The 18,470-nt window shown below is 33.7% G+C and overlaps 1 protein-coding gene across 1 annotated transcript in view; it reads left to right on the top strand.

The window, feature by feature from the left end:
• Nucleotides 1-18,470, top strand: part of LOC128235430 (uncharacterized) — a 33,218-nt gene that overhangs the window by 2,504 nt on the left and 12,244 nt on the right. The window contains exons 4-34 of the mRNA XM_052950252.1: nucleotides 160-357; nucleotides 868-1,011; nucleotides 2,019-2,153; nucleotides 3,511-3,759; nucleotides 4,562-4,691; nucleotides 4,910-5,132; nucleotides 6,919-7,074; nucleotides 7,291-7,645; nucleotides 8,069-8,372; nucleotides 8,606-8,732; nucleotides 9,311-9,565; nucleotides 10,004-10,213; nucleotides 10,574-10,851; nucleotides 11,076-11,229; nucleotides 11,331-11,546; nucleotides 12,747-12,900; nucleotides 13,025-13,293; nucleotides 13,567-13,764; nucleotides 13,920-14,061; nucleotides 14,208-14,236; nucleotides 14,453-14,594; nucleotides 14,715-14,935; nucleotides 15,119-15,283; nucleotides 15,396-15,582; nucleotides 15,765-15,879; nucleotides 16,373-16,503; nucleotides 16,610-16,827; nucleotides 17,185-17,290; nucleotides 17,539-17,655; nucleotides 17,767-17,902; nucleotides 18,195-18,375. Of these exons, the coding sequence (XP_052806212.1) occupies nucleotides 160-357; nucleotides 868-1,011; nucleotides 2,019-2,153; nucleotides 3,511-3,759; nucleotides 4,562-4,691; nucleotides 4,910-5,132; nucleotides 6,919-7,074; nucleotides 7,291-7,645; nucleotides 8,069-8,372; nucleotides 8,606-8,732; nucleotides 9,311-9,565; nucleotides 10,004-10,213; nucleotides 10,574-10,851; nucleotides 11,076-11,229; nucleotides 11,331-11,546; nucleotides 12,747-12,900; nucleotides 13,025-13,293; nucleotides 13,567-13,764; nucleotides 13,920-14,061; nucleotides 14,208-14,236; nucleotides 14,453-14,594; nucleotides 14,715-14,935; nucleotides 15,119-15,283; nucleotides 15,396-15,582; nucleotides 15,765-15,879; nucleotides 16,373-16,503; nucleotides 16,610-16,827; nucleotides 17,185-17,290; nucleotides 17,539-17,655; nucleotides 17,767-17,902; nucleotides 18,195-18,375 (5,645 nt within the window). The remainder of the gene's footprint in view (nucleotides 1-159; nucleotides 358-867; nucleotides 1,012-2,018; nucleotides 2,154-3,510; nucleotides 3,760-4,561; nucleotides 4,692-4,909; nucleotides 5,133-6,918; nucleotides 7,075-7,290; nucleotides 7,646-8,068; nucleotides 8,373-8,605; nucleotides 8,733-9,310; nucleotides 9,566-10,003; nucleotides 10,214-10,573; nucleotides 10,852-11,075; nucleotides 11,230-11,330; nucleotides 11,547-12,746; nucleotides 12,901-13,024; nucleotides 13,294-13,566; nucleotides 13,765-13,919; nucleotides 14,062-14,207; nucleotides 14,237-14,452; nucleotides 14,595-14,714; nucleotides 14,936-15,118; nucleotides 15,284-15,395; nucleotides 15,583-15,764; nucleotides 15,880-16,372; nucleotides 16,504-16,609; nucleotides 16,828-17,184; nucleotides 17,291-17,538; nucleotides 17,656-17,766; nucleotides 17,903-18,194; nucleotides 18,376-18,470) is intronic.

The following is an 18,470-nucleotide window of genomic DNA, read 5'->3' as shown; positions in this document are numbered from 1 at the left end:
TAGTATTGGTATCGCAATTGTCCCTGTATCTCGTCAAATACGTAATAGTTGATTAATAATAAGGCATATGCACGTTTAAAAATACTTATTGATTTAACTTGTCTAATGTTTACGTATATATAAAGTGCAAATACAATGTAACCATTTACTATGTTGCAGCTATATGCGGCGGTAAAGAAGTTTCCTTCTTTTGGCATGGCACAAGAAGCAACACTTGCAATGTAAGAAATGAAGGAAGGGTGATCTACAGGGATGGAACGACTGTTACCAATAGCGGGGGAACATGCGTCGCACCAAATAAATGCGAAAACTGTAATGAGGGCTTCTATCCGAACTCTTTTCTCGGCCAATGCAAGGGTATGTATTGTTATGTCATTTTAAAAACTAATCATGTCCACTACATTTAACTTTTTGGCTGTTAATGTGTATGCCTGTTTGAAAGGCATTGCTGTACTGCAAGTATATATTAAAGGAACAGAACTCAATGTCAACTGCTCTCACCATACTTCCTCCGTCGAACATTGTTTATGAACTCGCTTGGTCAATTTTGATCATTTCTCTGTGACCTTACGTAAGTGGTACGTTTTAACTCTGTTCAATTTTTATTTGATCAATGAGAAGAATATCGCCATAAATACAAGAAAAGATATTTGGTTCGATATTATATAGTGACCCACTATAAAGAAATACGGGGTCACCGCGTGACTAATGACGTTGCGATGCGTCATTCATGTTGGAGGCGTGAAATATATGATAATACTTTGTTTTTAAACACATTGAACCGTATGATAAAAGCCTTTGGTGAATCAAAAATGTGAGTCTGTATGTCTTTTATATAGTTTATTGAATGTTTTTTTCCCTCAACAGTATGTCCATCTATACACCTCTGTAATGTTCATAAGTGTTCAAATATACACGATGTCACGTGTCAGTTCTGTCTAAATGAGTTCAACAGGGACAAATTAGGATGGAACGAATACACAGGAGCTAATGACAGGAAACAATGTACACGTAAGTAGTTTGCGTTCTTTTAATTTATGACAAATAAGTAATTATAAATTAAGTCGTATAAATTTTAAGATTTAAATTAAATTAGTTTTATTATCGCAAATCTAAGATCAACTCTTGAGGTTAAAATAAGCATATGTTTGACCCTAGTCATGTGAGCATAATAGTATTATAATTTCAACTTGAAATTTTTTTATGACCTGACGACCATGATTGTTCATATCGTTTTTCATTTTGTTTTTAAAACTGAACTCAAAGTATGTATATTGTTAATACAAAACCAAGTGGGTACACTACCGATTTCTCCTATTTCCGTCAGTGGGTGAGAACCCCCTACAGGGAACCACATTGTTTTCATATTTTTTGTTCTTTGTTTTTAATTGTTCATTCACATGTATTGTGAACCTATTTTAACTGCTTTATCGTAGAAATTGTCATTTAACTCGTTTGCCGATATTCTGAATAATATGCACGTGTTTAAAAAACAAGACAAGTGGAAATACAAAACAGACATAAACGCGATGAGAGTGTGGAACGATACTGGGCTTGAAACGTTTTCTATTGTGTCAATGTTTTAAAAAACGGACCAGTAATTTGACAAAAGGGGTTTCGGGCACGTTTGAAAGAACAGCCACACATCATATATGAGAACAACATATATGATATGCATGTTAATGAAGACAATAAGATGACCTATCAATAGAAGAAACGGATAAATTTTAGTCTGAAATGGTTCAATGCTTGTGTAGAATATCAACATAAATCGTTCATTTGTAATATTGTATAGGGGCTATCGCTGGGTGTCCCACGAGCCTAAACCCGCTAGTGATATTAAAGTTATCCCGTAGAAAAAGACCCCATGGATGTCATGAATCTTGCTAGTTTATTGTAAATATTCATATGTTTCTCTGAATTTAAGACAAAACAAAAAAACATGCTAATGGAGTCTAATAAAAACTCGTTAACATTTAAATTTAAAACACATCGTCAAAATATTTGTCATTCGAAAGGTACTTGCTCTTGGGTGAGAGGATACAGATGTTACCCAGGCGTTTGCAATGACAACTATTATCGTTTTTATGACACGAATGGAAAGAAAAACTGCATATGTGCCAAAGGCTTTGGCGGCATTGATTGTGCTACATGTAAGTGCAGGTTTTAGATCCACACTTTAAAAGAATCGTATTTTGTGTTTACAGATCTTTCATTAGAAAAGTACTTGTTCTACATACCGCTTAACTATTGTACAACAAATCTTTACACTGAAAACAATTAATGCGTGATATTTATTCAAATCGTTGTCTCTTTGAAAACGTGAATACCAATACCCTAATAGCATATTAAATATATTGTGTTCTGTTGAAGTTAAACAACCCATTTAAAATACAGACGCCAGTTGTTATTCACTGGGACAGCACATTGCATACTTATTAAATTTATTTTGATACAATAATGTATATTGAAACATTCGTCTAACAGTGCAAACCATATACCGATCTAACATGGGTAAACTACATGTCTCCATCGGATCCCCATTTGTTTGCAGAATATTGTCAGATGTCAGATGACTTCAAAAGGTCAAATTTAAAATGAAATTTGATAGGAAATTATGGTGCGATTTGTATAACTTAATTCACTGGAGGGAACTATTTGACACAGTTCTAACATGTTTAGACAAATAGCAGGTTTAGTTCTTGTATATACGATAAAACTGCTTTTGTAGATATGGAATGTGAATGTGTTTATAATGAGGGCGTTTATGGTCACATGATTTCTAAATTTAAATAGAAAAATCCCGTTCAGTGTCTGTTAGACCTTGGACATAGTGCCTTTTAACAGGCTACTTGGCATGTTCCTTTATTTCTTTTGTTTAAGTTAAGCCACGTACAGCCACTCAAAATCAATTTCCTGTCTACGTTAACTCATCATTTGAAAAATAATATCGGACTTTTAAAAAGGAAATGGTATAAAACATACAGATCGGTCCACATGCCAACTTTTGATTTACTAGAGCTTTTATTGTACACCAAAAAGGCGTATGCATTTTCTATAAGAGCTGAAACATTTAAAATCAATCTAAAAGTGTTCAATATGTGTTTTTTTAATAAGGAGCCTATGTTAGGGCCGTAGCTATCCCTATATTCATGTTGGTTCATAACCATGCTAGATGGGATCGGGGCATACCCCCTCGAACAATTTTGAAAACCGTGGTGTATTCAGGGCGTTCTGATGAGCTTTATTTTGTACTGGAAAATGGACAGTTTTAGGATCATGTAGTCAAGTTATGGAACTTAGGCTGTTTTTAAAAAAAAAACTTGTCAGAATTATGTCGATTTAGCCGCGTACTCGCATATAGGCAGCTACGTGCTTGTGTTTGATATATACAGTACTATGCTTTAAACTATAAAGGAAAATTATGTTCACGTACTTAGATCAGATAGTAAGATAACCCCATTGCTTAGTGTAAAAGTTTACTTATTTATGTATTTTTCATGTTTCTAGCAACACATGAGTACCCGATGGATTTGCTGGAATATGATTTGGAATTACGGGAATGTGAAAATGAGATATGCCATACCATAATTGTAAATGCTTCCAAAAATTGGTCAAATGAAAAGGAACGAATGTTCATAGATATTAAAGCTTTAGCTGAAGATTCTTTAAAACTTCCTAATGCCGCGGAGTATATTATCAAGGAGGGCACCAAACTCGGATTGCAGAGTATGCATGTCGTGGTCTCAGCTTTTCGAGGTAAATTGGTATTTTTAAGACAGCAACATTATTTTATTACTTTCATATGGTTTTTTAAAGCAGAGAATACGTATTATCAGTTAGAAGAGTGTTCTAAATGGTTTGATATTGTTCTTTAAGGCATAAAGCACGGTTGCAGTAACTTATCGTTTGCTGGGCTTATCTTTTTAGTTTCGATTGTTGTATTACCTGTGAAGATATTTAAAACATTCGTTGTATAGATGTAGTTCACCACATGCAAAAATGTTATTTAATTTTTATAATCAATTAAATGCATTATTAATGAATAACTTTTTTGAACGGGATAACATTTCCATAGTAGCTAGACACTTCGATATTGCCACATTATAAACGTCTGTGTAAGGAACATTAACAAACATGAAAGACGAACAACATACATTTAACGTTTAGTTACTCTAGTTCTGTTAGTGCAAGAGATGATTGGATTCTTACTCAAACCAATCCTTTGTTTTGACTATTTTAAACATTGTAAAAATTAATTGCTAAGCGCAATATAAAGCACCTACACCTATATAGCACTAGCATATAGTAGGTAGCAGACAAACCTCTATACTCAATATGGAAGATTTATTTATCATTATACAGATTACAACCATACAATGGTCGATAACTGTTGGCGGTAAAATTACTTTATAGAAGATATCCAATATCTGTCTGTCAGATTCAACTTGATATATTGGATATCATAATATCGAATGTAGGGTTAAGGATATACAATAACAATTCACATTAATCACGGTAACGACTAGAAAAAATACTGAATTTCGTTGTCACTGTTTAGGACAAAAAAGTACATCATGGGTTACCGAGAAAGACTGCAAATTAAATGGATCTTGCCGTATAAGTTCATCTAAACCTATATCCGATACTGGTCTTTCGTTTATCAACAATGGTTTTCTGCACGGAGACAGGTGAGGAAATAATTTAAACGTTTGGAAACAGTAACTTTTTGCTGTTTGTAAATATAATTTGTTCTTCATGAGAATTGATTTGAATATTACCGTCTACACTAGAAGAATGAAGAAATGAGTATATAATAATACTTCTAAATTGCATCAGCACAAAGTATTAATTGTCTTTGTGTTTTGTGATCTTATTTTATTTCCTAAGACTATTTTCCTTATTTCAGAATAGTTTTAAACGTCCTTATACGTAATGGTGGTATAATATACTACCAAAGGATTGACAGTCGGACCCAAAAACCTGTGAACGAATCCTACTACGTCAATGGAATTGAAAAGAACTATAAAAAGGAGCTTGAATTTGATATGGCTGATCCAAGTCATTGCAAAGAGATTGACCATTCTTGTATCAACTCGCCTTTATGGACATCGGCAGACTTTGTAACAGAGGTATATGTGCTATTATTTCTATGCCATCTATGTTTTGACAGATAAAATTGTATAACGATGACAAAATACAGTTAGCATGGTCATATAATCATCAATAGTTACAACTTTCAGCATGTACACGTCCGTCGAAGCAGCTTTTTTGTGACGAGTCTGTACATAACATATTAAATAAATACTAGTGTGAGTATCAGACTTTACGTATATATATGCATTGAATCATATGCCTGTTTCTTTATAACATAAGTTAAAAACTTTATTTATTCACTCTTTTAAAGGCCCATTACATGTTGTACTGGCAAAAAGATATTTTCTAAAAGAATATACAAATAAAATAACATTACAAAACAAAGATAATATTAAAACAGAATAAAATAGCCTACATGCAAATGGATTAGATCCTGGGTTATATGAGTAGGCGACCATATTCATTACACCATGGTACAAAAGTACTTTTAACGAGTTTTAAGAAACGCAAATAATTATAATGCACGTCTGTGTATTTCACACATTGGAAGACGACGAGCAAAAAGAAGGGATGTTAGATTTACTGAGATCTTACACCATGTTAAGTTTTCAAATTTTGTTGTGTCCCCGAATGTCCAACCTAAAATGAGCAAGAACTTTCAATAAAATGGAAAACCAATTTCTTGGCCAAAAACGTCCCCATCTTGTATTTAAATCAGCAAATTTACTACCTGGTTCCTGAAAGAGAAGACCGATCCATTTCTGATTTTTTTTAGCTTATACCATAATCTCATTGTTCCCGCTAAGCTTTTACAGTAGAACTGTTTTAATGGCATATTAACAAAACACTACACACTTTGATGCGATAAAACTTTTCTGTACTGAACTTATGAACAACTTATAATTGTGACGAAGTTTGTCTTCTATTCAATAAAGGTAAGGTTGAAAATACTCGAATGTCTATCATTATTGTTGTTTGGGATTTTTCCCGTTTGTTATCTAATAAACAAGTATTAGAACAAAACAATCATCTTTTATGGACAGTTTTTGCTATGATAGTAAGGTAATGAGAATCGTTCAAGTGGAATTTTTAACTGCTATTTGTTTTTATTCAAAAGTATAAATACATATACATGCCAGCGCTGAAATGACTTCTTTGAAAGTTGAAGGTTACAGTTTAGACATCACTTTTCACATGCGACAAGCCGCAACCGTCATGAACATTTGTATATTCACTCGTTGACTTAAACCCCTTGTCAAATTCGTAGTGTTAAAGACTGTTCCAAAGGGATACCCTGATTTATCAATACGCAGCTAGTTACATAAACATTAGTGATGCTACTTTGTCTTACGTGGTTGTTTATGCAATGCAGTCGTGTGTGGTCGTTCAGTTACAAATATTGGGATTAGTAAGAGGTTAAGTGCTCAAAACCTTATAAAAATGCACTCTTGTTTCGCGGACTGCTTCAAGGCTGCTACCACATCATTTATTAAAACCCTATATGTATGTTTGTTTATCTTTCTGACTGTGTGTGTCTGTAAGGCCTTAACCGTATGTATCTAAACATGATATTTGTTTATTTTATAGCTATTGGGCTAGTCCTTGTAGTTTCACTGTAGTTGTATTCAAGCATTGCTTTGAACTGAGTATCAGGTAGATGAAAACTAATTTACAGTTTTGAAAACAGCTAATCCTGGTCTGTTTAAATGTTTATGTGACTACATTTTGGAATAGTCGATAAAATATCAAGTGCAAATTTATGGAACATACCAGATATATAATCCAGTACAGTACAATTAATTGTGTGTTTTGTACATTTAGAACAAAGTAACGGTTTTTTGGGAAGGCTGGACAGATAAAGACTCTGGAATATACAAATATCAAATAGAATTATATCTGTTAGTGAAAGGTGAAAGTAACAGCCTTAGAAAGGATCATGGGCTGACTGGAGAAGCGATTACAAGGGGGCCATCAGTAGTAAGTATATTTGTACAATAATGACGGTTTTAAAACTATGGATTTATTACTGTTTTCAAAGGATTTCTCCTACGTAATGTATACGAGCTATTTACCGTATGTGTTACAAAAATCGCCAGACAGTGTAGTACTAAACACGCAAATGCGGATAAAATCAGCGTTTGTATCAGTACTTTTAGATTTTTGAATTTTCTATTACACTTATTTTATATCAAGCGCTCTGCAGAAATAACCGTTGAACAACCAGGTCCATATGCTGTAGAGTTAACAACTTTTGACCATGCTGGAAATCACAAAACGGCACGGAGACTGTTTTTATTTGATGATAATTCTGAAGTCTCGTTAAACCAAAGTAGTTCGACTAAAATACTCAGTGTAAACGATGTTGGCTGGATTGATAAAGATACGGAAAGTATAATCGTTGACTGGGCATACCGATTTAGCAATAATCGCCATCACAAACTTTGCTGGCTTTGTCGATTTGATCGCATTTCCACTGATGTTCCCATTGAATTAGACGACACAGTTGGGTTGTCAGAAAGGACATTGGAAAGCATTCAAAATATACAAGGCAAGATTCACTCGTTTCTATCTTCAACTAATCACCATGATTTGGCGTGATTTTGACAATGACAATTAATAGTTTATGAAATGATTCAACAGGGGAATTGTAGCGAATTCGAAAACTGTTTCAAAAGCTGATTCGCTACTCATAGCTTTTAACCCACACATGTTATAGCATTATTTTTTTTTACATTTTAAGTCACTTTTTGTTGTTTGTGGCAATGTGTCTCTCGTTATTTTCCATAAGACTTCGTTAACCTTAAATTGGGTCTAATTATTTTTCTGGTTTGACCATGTAGTTTCCAATGCATTATATGTACTTATTTATATTTCTAAATACATTAAGTAAATGCTTTATTTTTTTATTGGAATAAACGAACATGTAGTGTGTTTGCTTATAGTCATACGACTTATTTTTATATATTTATAGGAATTGTGCGGTTTGAACTAGCCTACCTTGAGACATACGAAGGAAAAACCATTAGTGTACCGGCAAAGGCAGTTACAACATCCGAATTCAACCATCAGCAAGTTGAAATTGATGATTTAGCACTTCTTGATGGTAAAAGAGTAGAATTTACTCTTCGCGGCTACGACATAATGGACGCATATGCAGAAGATAACACTACCGTCTGGATCGACACCTCACCTCCGGTTATTGAAAACCTTTGGCTTACAAGAGGTGATATTGTGAATATCAGTGTACATAACGTAACGGAACTAGCTGTTATGACGTAAGAATACAGATACTTATTTAATACGTTCTTGCCTTGTTTTTCTACTATTTAGTCCGGAAATGTATGTTTAATTGTCTTTAAACAAAATGAATAGAGGGTTATCCATATGCGATGTGTTTAAGTCGTGTCAAGTTATGAACGTTGATCTGAACAAGAACAACAACATCATCAACAACAACAGCAAATCACTGAAAGATCTTTTTGACATGTATCTCTGCGCTGATTTTCAGGATCGAGTGGAAAGCTTTTGACGTACACAGCGGTTTATACGAAATATCTTGGCGATTGTTTGATAACTTTAGTAGAACGGACGTTGTCCATGGTCATTCATACGAATCTCCTCAACATGGGTCAAAAGTATGTTAGGCCAAACAGTTTGTTTTACTTTTAATAAGCTTCGACTTAAGTTTGTAAAACCTATCTTACTATTTCGATAAAAACGTTTAAACAGAGAAATATATATTCACTCAGGTAATAAACAATGCATAATTCCAGATGTATGAAACATTTCTAAAAAAAGCAAAATGGTTAAGAATGCAAAACAAACTATTAATCACAATCCTATGTTTAAAAGAAAAACAACGTCGTGGTCGACTGTTCTGTGTCACGTGTCATGTTGCATTCATTTCCTATGTATCTAGCATTGTTTGAGAGTGGTATTCATATAACATTTATTACTTATCTTATCGTTTTCGGGGCAATTCACGGGATCATTGGAAGCTTTTAAAAACGTCGGAATTTGACAATAAAATTATATTGCTTACCAAAACTTTTGTTTGCTCACAGATCTTAAATTCTGTACACACGCGGACGGGGATGGGGGTTCAGACTTATGTTATGCATTTCATACATTTCCGACTTTGTTCTATATACAACGATTGGCGACACGTGTTAGAAAATTTACAAATGAATGTCGATCCTGTTTGTCATTCTAGACACTAACGGAATGCGAACAAGAGTATGCCAACTATGCTAGAGGTTCGAACTGTTACTGTTCCCCGTACAACGGCTGCTTCCACCAACACTTCCAAGTGACTCCACCTGTAATCAATTTAAACACAGTCGGAGGTTTCACACAACTTATTGGCGGAATTGATGGCGATAGATCGGAGGGCGTGCATGAAAGGGAATACTACATTGAAGTTACTGCAGTTAATAATGCCGGTTTGACTACCGTCCGGGATCACAAGGTAATTCGCTGTCAAAATAAAATGAAACCACAAGGGCTTAAGAACTTTTCGAGGTAGAAAGTGCTTGTCAAATCAATGGTATTCATGAGTTTACAAGTCTTTCAGTACAAATACCCGTTATAGATGGAGTATTAAGAATTCTAATATCGAAACATATTTAAATTGGTACGCTATTCCGATAATATAAGTTCAGCCATAAAACACACACTATAAGATATTATTCATACACAGTATCACATTGAAGACACGTATACAATCATTCGTTCAATTAATTATATATATTCATACGTTTGTAACAATGAAGTAGTTAAAGCTGAATATCATAAATTAAATTACTAGAATAGTATAAACCATTTCTTTGGAAACTATTTTAAATGAGATCAGCTTTTAATTTTAGTGACAGATCAAAGTTTTGAATGTCATTTGTTATTTAAACAGATTACTATTGACCTCTCGCCTCCCAACCCGGGTCATGTACATGATGGTGTTGTAGGCCAACCCGAGGTAGACTTTCAACAGTCGCTTACACTAAATGCACACTGGGATGACTTTCTGGACAAAGAGAGTGGTATAAAGTTTTATATGATCTGTTTTAAGATGAGATGCTTGACAGCTGACGAAATGCATTTCGATAGGAACCACCCAGAGGTGAATATTGTACAAGAACACCTTTGTTTCTTGATTGTGCAATCTATTTATGTGTTGCTTTTGGTATTTCATAACTAATTTATCAAACAAATAGTAGGCCTTTGAAATCGAATGCGCAATGTGTTATAAAACCACTTTGTAAGTTTATTTATTACAAGGTGAAATGATTATCTACGTAGAACAATGAATACATAATTTTTGAGTGGCCTTACTTATTTTTTATTTTTTTTTGCATATACATATTGTTGTTTGTTTTTATACAATTTAACCCTTTGTTTCCACTCTTCTTCAATAAACAGAACAAAACATGTATTATATTTATTTTCCTTTAAAATGGTATACGAAAGAGATTAATTTCAGATTGTCCAGACATATTCAACGACTGCAAGCACTACAGTTCAATTTCCTGGGCGATATTATACGACCGTTGTTGCCTATAACCATGCCTTAGATCCGAGTGTTCCTGTGTGTTCTGATGGAGTGGTTATCGACAGCACTCTAACATTGATATCAGAAGTTGTCATTCACGGTGGCATTGTTACTCCAAGAATTGTCAGAGATATTGATACAGATGAAATATTTGTTCTTAACAGAAACAGGGAGATTCAGGCGATTCGCAATCCGACTAATATTTGTTGGTAAAAGTGTTTAAGTTCGTAAAATAAAAAATACGAAACTTAGGAAAAGCTTTGATCCACTTTTGTTGTCTCATATAAAATGATTCTGGTGAATTTCGTAGTGAAATGTATGGTGGTTCTTTGCATTGCGCCTTTAAACAGGGTCTGTGTGGATTATTTTGGCTACTTAGCGTATCCCTCTAGCTTCTATTGTTTGTTTTTTATTATTATTGTTGTTTAAATAGGGAAAAGTCTTTCGATGTTTCATCTATGGACATCCAAATGATCCCAAAGCTTAGGAACGTAAATGGATCGTACAGCTCGGTTGATTCCACGGTTTGTGAAAGTATCAGCAGTGTACCAAGAAATATTGTAACGTATGTTCGCTACGATTCTCATGTAAGTATTGATTGGTTGCTTTAAAATTGGGTGATGGTGTGAATTTTCTTTGTTGTGTAAGACCGGTTACAAGACATAATTTGTATTATTTTTATTTCCAGCTGGACATTTCTTGGAACTACACTGAAGGTCCAAGTGGCGTTAACAGTTTTGATGTTGGACTGTCATCTGACAATACCGATATTCCAGATATTATGAGTTTTCAGAGTTCAATGCACCACAGTTTTATGCGTTTGGTTCATCCCGGTATTTGGGATGGACAAGAGTTCTTTATCCTGCTGAAAGTTACGACAAAATCAGGTGTTTTTGATACAAATGTAATTTCCATTTACTTAAGTTGCCATCTTTCCACCTATGTATAACAAAAGATAATTCATTAAACTCTTCACATCGATATTTTGCTATTAAGTCTTAAATTTGCTAAACTATTAATAAGTTATAAACGAATATATAACATTTTATACAAAATATGCCTTTATAACGCTTACAGCGAAAAGCATTAACCTTGGCAAGCAGCGAATCATTTCAATATTTTGTTTAAATATGTGCAGTAGAACTCAGAACCGACAGACGTTACAGATATAAAATTAAGTTATATTTACACTTAATATTTGAACAATGAACTCGTAAAGTGTTTTCGCTTTCGTTCCATGTTATGATTTCAGATATTAAAACCTTTATTCCATACACAACAAAATGATAAAGCATAAATGAAAAATGTATAAAGAATGAATTGATAAGGCCAATTAAAAGGTTCAAGTTAACAGGTATTGCCTGATTTATTCTTGTATTCAATGAATGGCGTTTTGTTTTTCCTATATTTAGTCAAATTAAAGATAATTGTGTGGATACATTATTTTGAGAAATTATTTTGAGATTAGTCGCATGAAATTCTACTGAATTTATATGTAAATATATTTATAAGTGTGTTTAACGTTTTTCGTGTTAAGTTCACATATTTTAAACGCATTACTAACATCAGTTTTGAAATTTTGAAATACTTTTTTTATAATTAAAACAAATCCACGGCGCACCCTCCCATTTTCTTAAACAAATATGCATAAAATGTTAAATACTAAATATGCTCGACTAGACTCATGATTAGTCTTATTTGAAATTGAAAACACCTGTCATGTAAGACATTTTTAAACGAATTCAATGTTTATGGAATTGCTATTTGTGTCTGTAGGTTTTATACATTTGGAGGTCAACTACATTATATTAGTCGCTTATTTTAACTATTCACCTATCCCATGAAAGGGTTTATCGACCAAAGAGTAATCAAAAATGCATTTGTTGCAAAATAAATCAACAATTGTGTTCAATTTGTATATCTTTTTACAAAATTTTAATGTTGTCGAGCATTTACATGATTGATGTGCATTTTTTCTGAATTTTCTATTTACTACCAATCAACTCACTGATACCACTAATTAACTTCAGACGAAGCCATATTGTTTTATGTTAATCAACTTGTTTTATGTAAATCTCTTCTTTGCATTAAAAACTCGCCGTAGGTAATCGGACCTGTGATGGTTGTGAAATCTAAACCAGAGTTTACAGGCTCCATACACATAAACACTGAAGGGAATTTTTTGGTTGCAAGTTGGGGATCTGATGACTTCGTTGATCATGGAGAATCTGGAGATTTGAAGTTCGAGATTGCAGTGGGTATGAGTTTTAAGAAAAAAATAGTTTGAATATAACATTGTTGTTTACGAAATGCACGTGTGGTTATAACCAATTATACCGGTTACATCGATTCCACTTTCTTGTTAACATGTATATGTTTCAGGATCATCAAGGTTTACATCAAATGTCTTACCCTTTTCTGCACAAAGAAGTGGCGGGAGTTGTGAAATCAATGATACAATTAGTTGTACTGCAGTTGATATGCGTAATCTGAAATGGGCCTTACACGAAAATGCAGACTATTATGTGGCAGTGAAAGCTACTGACCCACTTGGATTTTTTGTCGTTGCATCTTCAGAAAAATATACTCATTACTACGAACTGCCATCGTCTGGAGTAGTTTATGACATTAATCTTGACGACAAACGTCCAGTATGTATCATGTTCATCGATTAGACTAAATGTTCGATAAAATCAATATATTATCTTTTTTCGCGGCTTTTTACAGAGATAATGATACATATGCATACTGCCACGCATAATCAATATTATATTGTACAACATTAAGAAACAACAGTATCATTCGAAAAAAATTATAACAGTGTTTTTTTTTTATTATTATTGTGTATTTTGATCTCAAAGAACGTATAGACGTTTAGCATCTTTAGAATCTTCATACAAATGGCTTGCGATTTCTATTTTCAGTTTGTTGACATTGATGACATTGACTTTCAAAGCAAAACGAATGAACTTGCTGTAAGATGGAATGGCTTTTATCATCCTCACTCTAATATCCAATTCAGAATATGTGTACAAGACAAAAATGGCATAAACATTGTTTGTGAAACAGCTACTTCTGATGATCATCACACATTTTATGGACTCGGTCTGCGGAGTTATGAGGTAAGTTATAGGACGTTCAATATATGTAATTAAAGCAGATGTTATAGTGTCTCTGAATTAACATTTTCCGTATTGTAAACGGTTTGAAATAAGCAGATATATTGATGTCATGAAATTATAACTAATCTTATGCCGGCATCAATTCAAACCTGTAGAGATATTACCAAGAGGTTACCGCGATGAGCGCTTCGGGTAATGTTACCGCGTTATCCGATGGAGTAGTTGTGGTTATTCCTGAAGATGAGCATCCCTTTGAGGTATTTGATGGCAATCGATGCAACTGCACAGTTACGGAAGGTAAATTGTACTTAAAACACTTGTCGATAGGCTATTTTACCGTAATTAATCAATAAACAAAAGGAATTCCAACTAATATTGTGTTTTTAAAAAACTGTATTTTTAATGCTTTAAATGTACAAACATTTTGTATGCCTATGTTACAGATTTCTACACAGTGTCTCACTACACACAGGTATATTTATCTATCAATCGAAATTGAATCTTAAGTTATTTTGTATTATTAAAGGTTGAATTGCCTCTTTTTGGAAATAAATGTGTATCAGTCACAAAGCACTGCAAATGCAAATGTTCGATGTTGGCGTAAACTAGGAACAATTTATAACTCGAATAGAAATTTCAGATATTAATATTACGATTTCAATTTAAGAAAAAAACATTTTTATTGCAGTTCGACATATTTAATTGTACAGAAGATATCGACTACCAGTATCAGACTTCTTCGCTTAATGCTTACTGGAGGTTACCCGAAGACAAGAGGGACTTTATGCAGACCATACTTTGGAGAATAGAAAAGAGGGCTCTTGTAGTGGGTAAGCTGCATTATAACTTTTAGAGCATCATTTAAAGCAACATAGTTACGTTTCATTGTTTAAAAAACACTCAACCCGTTTCTAAACGATGTTCATGTCTCGATTTAAAACCAATTTCAGATATGTGGACGGCTTTGTCAGAATATCAGACTTTACGGAACAGAGACGTTTTACACATTACTGGGCTATATCTTATTCCTGGACGGAAGTATCGTATATCTGTGAAGGCCTGTGCTCAGCAATTCTGCTTCAAATCAATGTCTAGTGATGGTGTCTACATTATTCCAAATCCGCCTATTACTGGTTCTTTTTCTGTAAATTACGATATGGGAGTAAACACGGTAATAACTTATCGATAGTGTCCCTTTGTGCTTTATAATTACATGTATTTGGTGGCATTAAATGTTTCTTAATATAATAGAAATTCCAGAAGCAACTATTACAATTGTTTAATCATGTTCTAAAATCCATTCAAAATTGGCAAAGCATTATGTTTGCATGATAAAAGTTATATTTGTTTACAGATAGCAGCTACCATGGATAGATTTAAGGACAGTGACCTAGAGGATGTGGGTGAAGCTCTGTCTGTCATGATGCGGTATGAATACGCCTTTGCCGATGAAGACAATGACTCTAAATTGCTCTACAAATGGGACATTATAAACATAACATCGGAAACTGAGACAAAGGTATTCTCATTTCTGTTTCATATTTTTATGTTACATGGATCATGTTTGTGTGTATCTGCCTTGATCTCTACTTGTTATACACATAAATACTTTAATATGATTTTCCATTTAGATATCGTTTGACATTATTCCGGATCAAAAACTAAGATTTGCAAAATGCTGGAAACTAGCAATAAAAGGAATTACAAAGGCGGGATCATATACTATTATATCATCCGAAATACGGAACTGTTCCAATTTGCAAGAGGTAAAGCCAAGCAGTGTCATTGATGCAGTTGGTAAAACCATTGGAACACAAGGTGTGGTAGAAGTGTACTACAGAATTTTAAAGACTTAAGCTTTAACGAAAATGGTTTTCAATTACACAAACTATGCTAATCTAAAATACGATGTTTAACCTTTCCGTTGATTGCGTTTCAAAACACCTTTACATTTCCATGTTAACCTCTAAGAAGGTGATATAATATGTTTTACTACACAGATGGACAGGACATTGGTGGCGAAATTTTCTTAGAACAAAATCATGATTGGAGTGAAAAGGACAAAGACTACACTTCTTTTACAAATATTATCTCAGCCGTCTGGCCGAAATTACGGTAACAATAAGGAAGTATTGACATATTTGTTTGTTCAAGGAGCATAACGAGTAATATGCGAACGGTCTCGTGGCATATTTATATGTGTCTGCGTCTCCTCCACAGGGGTTATCTCTTAAACATATGGGCTCTCAAACAGGATATGAGTACTGGTTTCGACCCAGAAAACGGCTCGAACGAGTTTCATATCAACTTATAGCTGTCGTTAAAATCGAACGCAAATAAATAAGTACAAATGTATAAAAAAAGCATTTGTTACGCGATATTGCACATCCATAACGCTCGCACTTGAATGTCAATGCATAGGTGCTTAAGATAAGCTCAAGCATTTACGATATAGCCGCTGAACAAATATATTACCATTTGTAGCAACTGTTTTCTAAGGAAAGCTTAATCACAATGTAGCTTTACCAATTAATGGAGACTGACAGATCACAAAATCATAACTTATTTAAATTTCTATATTCATTTGTTGTCTCTTCTGACGTTACAGATATAAACATTACAACTGGGCGGTCTTATTAATTAATAACGAGGATCCTACAATTTTCTACGACACCAATGACCATATTGACCTCCGTTATCCATGCACGCATCCGGAAACGATAGCTTGCGGTGAAACAGGTATATCTGGTAGTTCACATGTCGGTCAAAATAAGAGCAGTGTTATGATGTCTGGTTTTATATTCCTAGCAAAACAAATATTTCTGCAAATATTCACTGTTTGCAGATAAAGAATATATGAATGCAAAATTTGATGTTGGAGTCATAAAACATGGCAAAAGATACATAGTGTGCATACACGCCAATGAGACTTACCTATATCATGAGAAGTGGACACAGCATCTTGATGAGTTCATGGAATGCAGCGACGGTGTAACCGTGGATATAACTCCGCCCATTGCTGGAATGGTCTGGATTGGCCAGGACAAGAATTACTTTTATCAGGCATGTAAAGATGTGTTATTAATACTGTGATTTCCTTTGTTAAAATTCAAACTGTTACATAGGAATGGGCCGCAGACAATACACTTATTAAACTTATCCTAATGTCAAGTTTTCAATGATTCCATTCAGTCTTTTGTCCAAACAAAACGTAGACGTGTCCGTTTCATACATTACTGAAGAAAATATCTTAGTTGCTTATAATCTGGCATAATTATACAGATTGTAATATGTCTTTTATATGAAAGCAATTCCACTCAGACAAATCATATGATGGCAAACAAGGCAAGTAGGTATGTTGTTATACAAACCAACAAGAACATATGTTTGTTTCGAATAATCATACTTTTAAACCTTTAGACGTCAACATCAGATATACTTGTGATGTGGAACTCTTTCTCTGACATAGAAGAACACCGATTCAATGTACACGAAAGTGGAATTGCATACTACGCAATATGCTTAGGTAGGGGTTTACACTTATGTTGGACTTATATTGAAATGCTCTTATGTAGTTAAATGCTTCTTTAAATAATAATAACTATGACTTTTTATATATTACCTTGTTGTCTAGTGTATGTATCAGAGAATTTACAAGATGAAAGGAATCTAAATTAATTGTTGAATATAGCGGACCCTAGCTTTGGTTTGCTTTCCGAATAACAACATAAATGTTACCATAACGATGTGTCTAAACAGCAACATATTTTTCAGGTTCATCACCAGGAGGAAACGATGTTATTAATCTTGTCAATGTTGGATTGGTGAACCATAAAGTGTTCCATAACCTTTTACTCCAAAATGGATTGTCCTATTATGTAACAGTGAAGGGTAACATAACTCTTATAACATACTTATGTCTTATATGTTCTGACAGTGATTTGTACATAAACATAATCAGCAAAAGAATGTTTGATTGAAAAGTATATATATTTTTTTAAGGATTTGACTATGTTGGACTGTCAACAAGTGAGTCATCTCATTCTGTAGTTGTTGATTCTACACCACCGAAAGTAACTGGGAAGTCTATCCAGATACCCAGCAGACATCTTTTGAATACAACGTCAATATCTGCTTGGTGTGTTATGCATATTTTATTTATTAAGCGTAAAATGTTATGTATTATGCCTACAGAGTTATAATTTATGGTAACGGCAAAATGGACCTATGTGCAAAACACATTATAAATCTTAAAATAGTTTACTTTATATAATAGATGAAAACCTCTATTTTCCTTTGTATTGTATTATGGCATATATAATTATTGTGTCTTTCGACAAGGGTAAAGCGTTATTAGTTGGCTTTGTTGTGTCATTGTGTTACAATTGTGTATTTGTTGATTATGTTTACTCGACAATGTTCAATTTTAGCTGGAAAAACGTGTTTGAGGACACAGAGAGTGGAATCAACAGATACGAATGGTCTGTTGGTACCAGACATGGGTATGAAGATGTACTCGCTTATACAACACATCACGAAGATTGTGCCGAATCTGAGGTGTCACCATCACGGGAGCTTAAAGATGGTCACTCGTACTTCATAACAGTAAAGGTACTGATATTTATATACATATGATCATTTTCCTGCTACATGTAATTTGATTATGATTACAATCCTTTTGGTTCCGATACATACACTTACAGTAC

The sequence above is a fragment of the Mya arenaria genome, chromosome 5 (assembly GCF_026914265.1).
Source record: "Mya arenaria isolate MELC-2E11 chromosome 5, ASM2691426v1".
Lineage (NCBI taxonomy): Eukaryota > Metazoa > Mollusca > Bivalvia > Myida > Myidae > Mya > Mya arenaria.
Note: the sequence above shows the minus strand (reverse complement) of the source record. Positions and strands in the feature narration are given on the sequence as shown.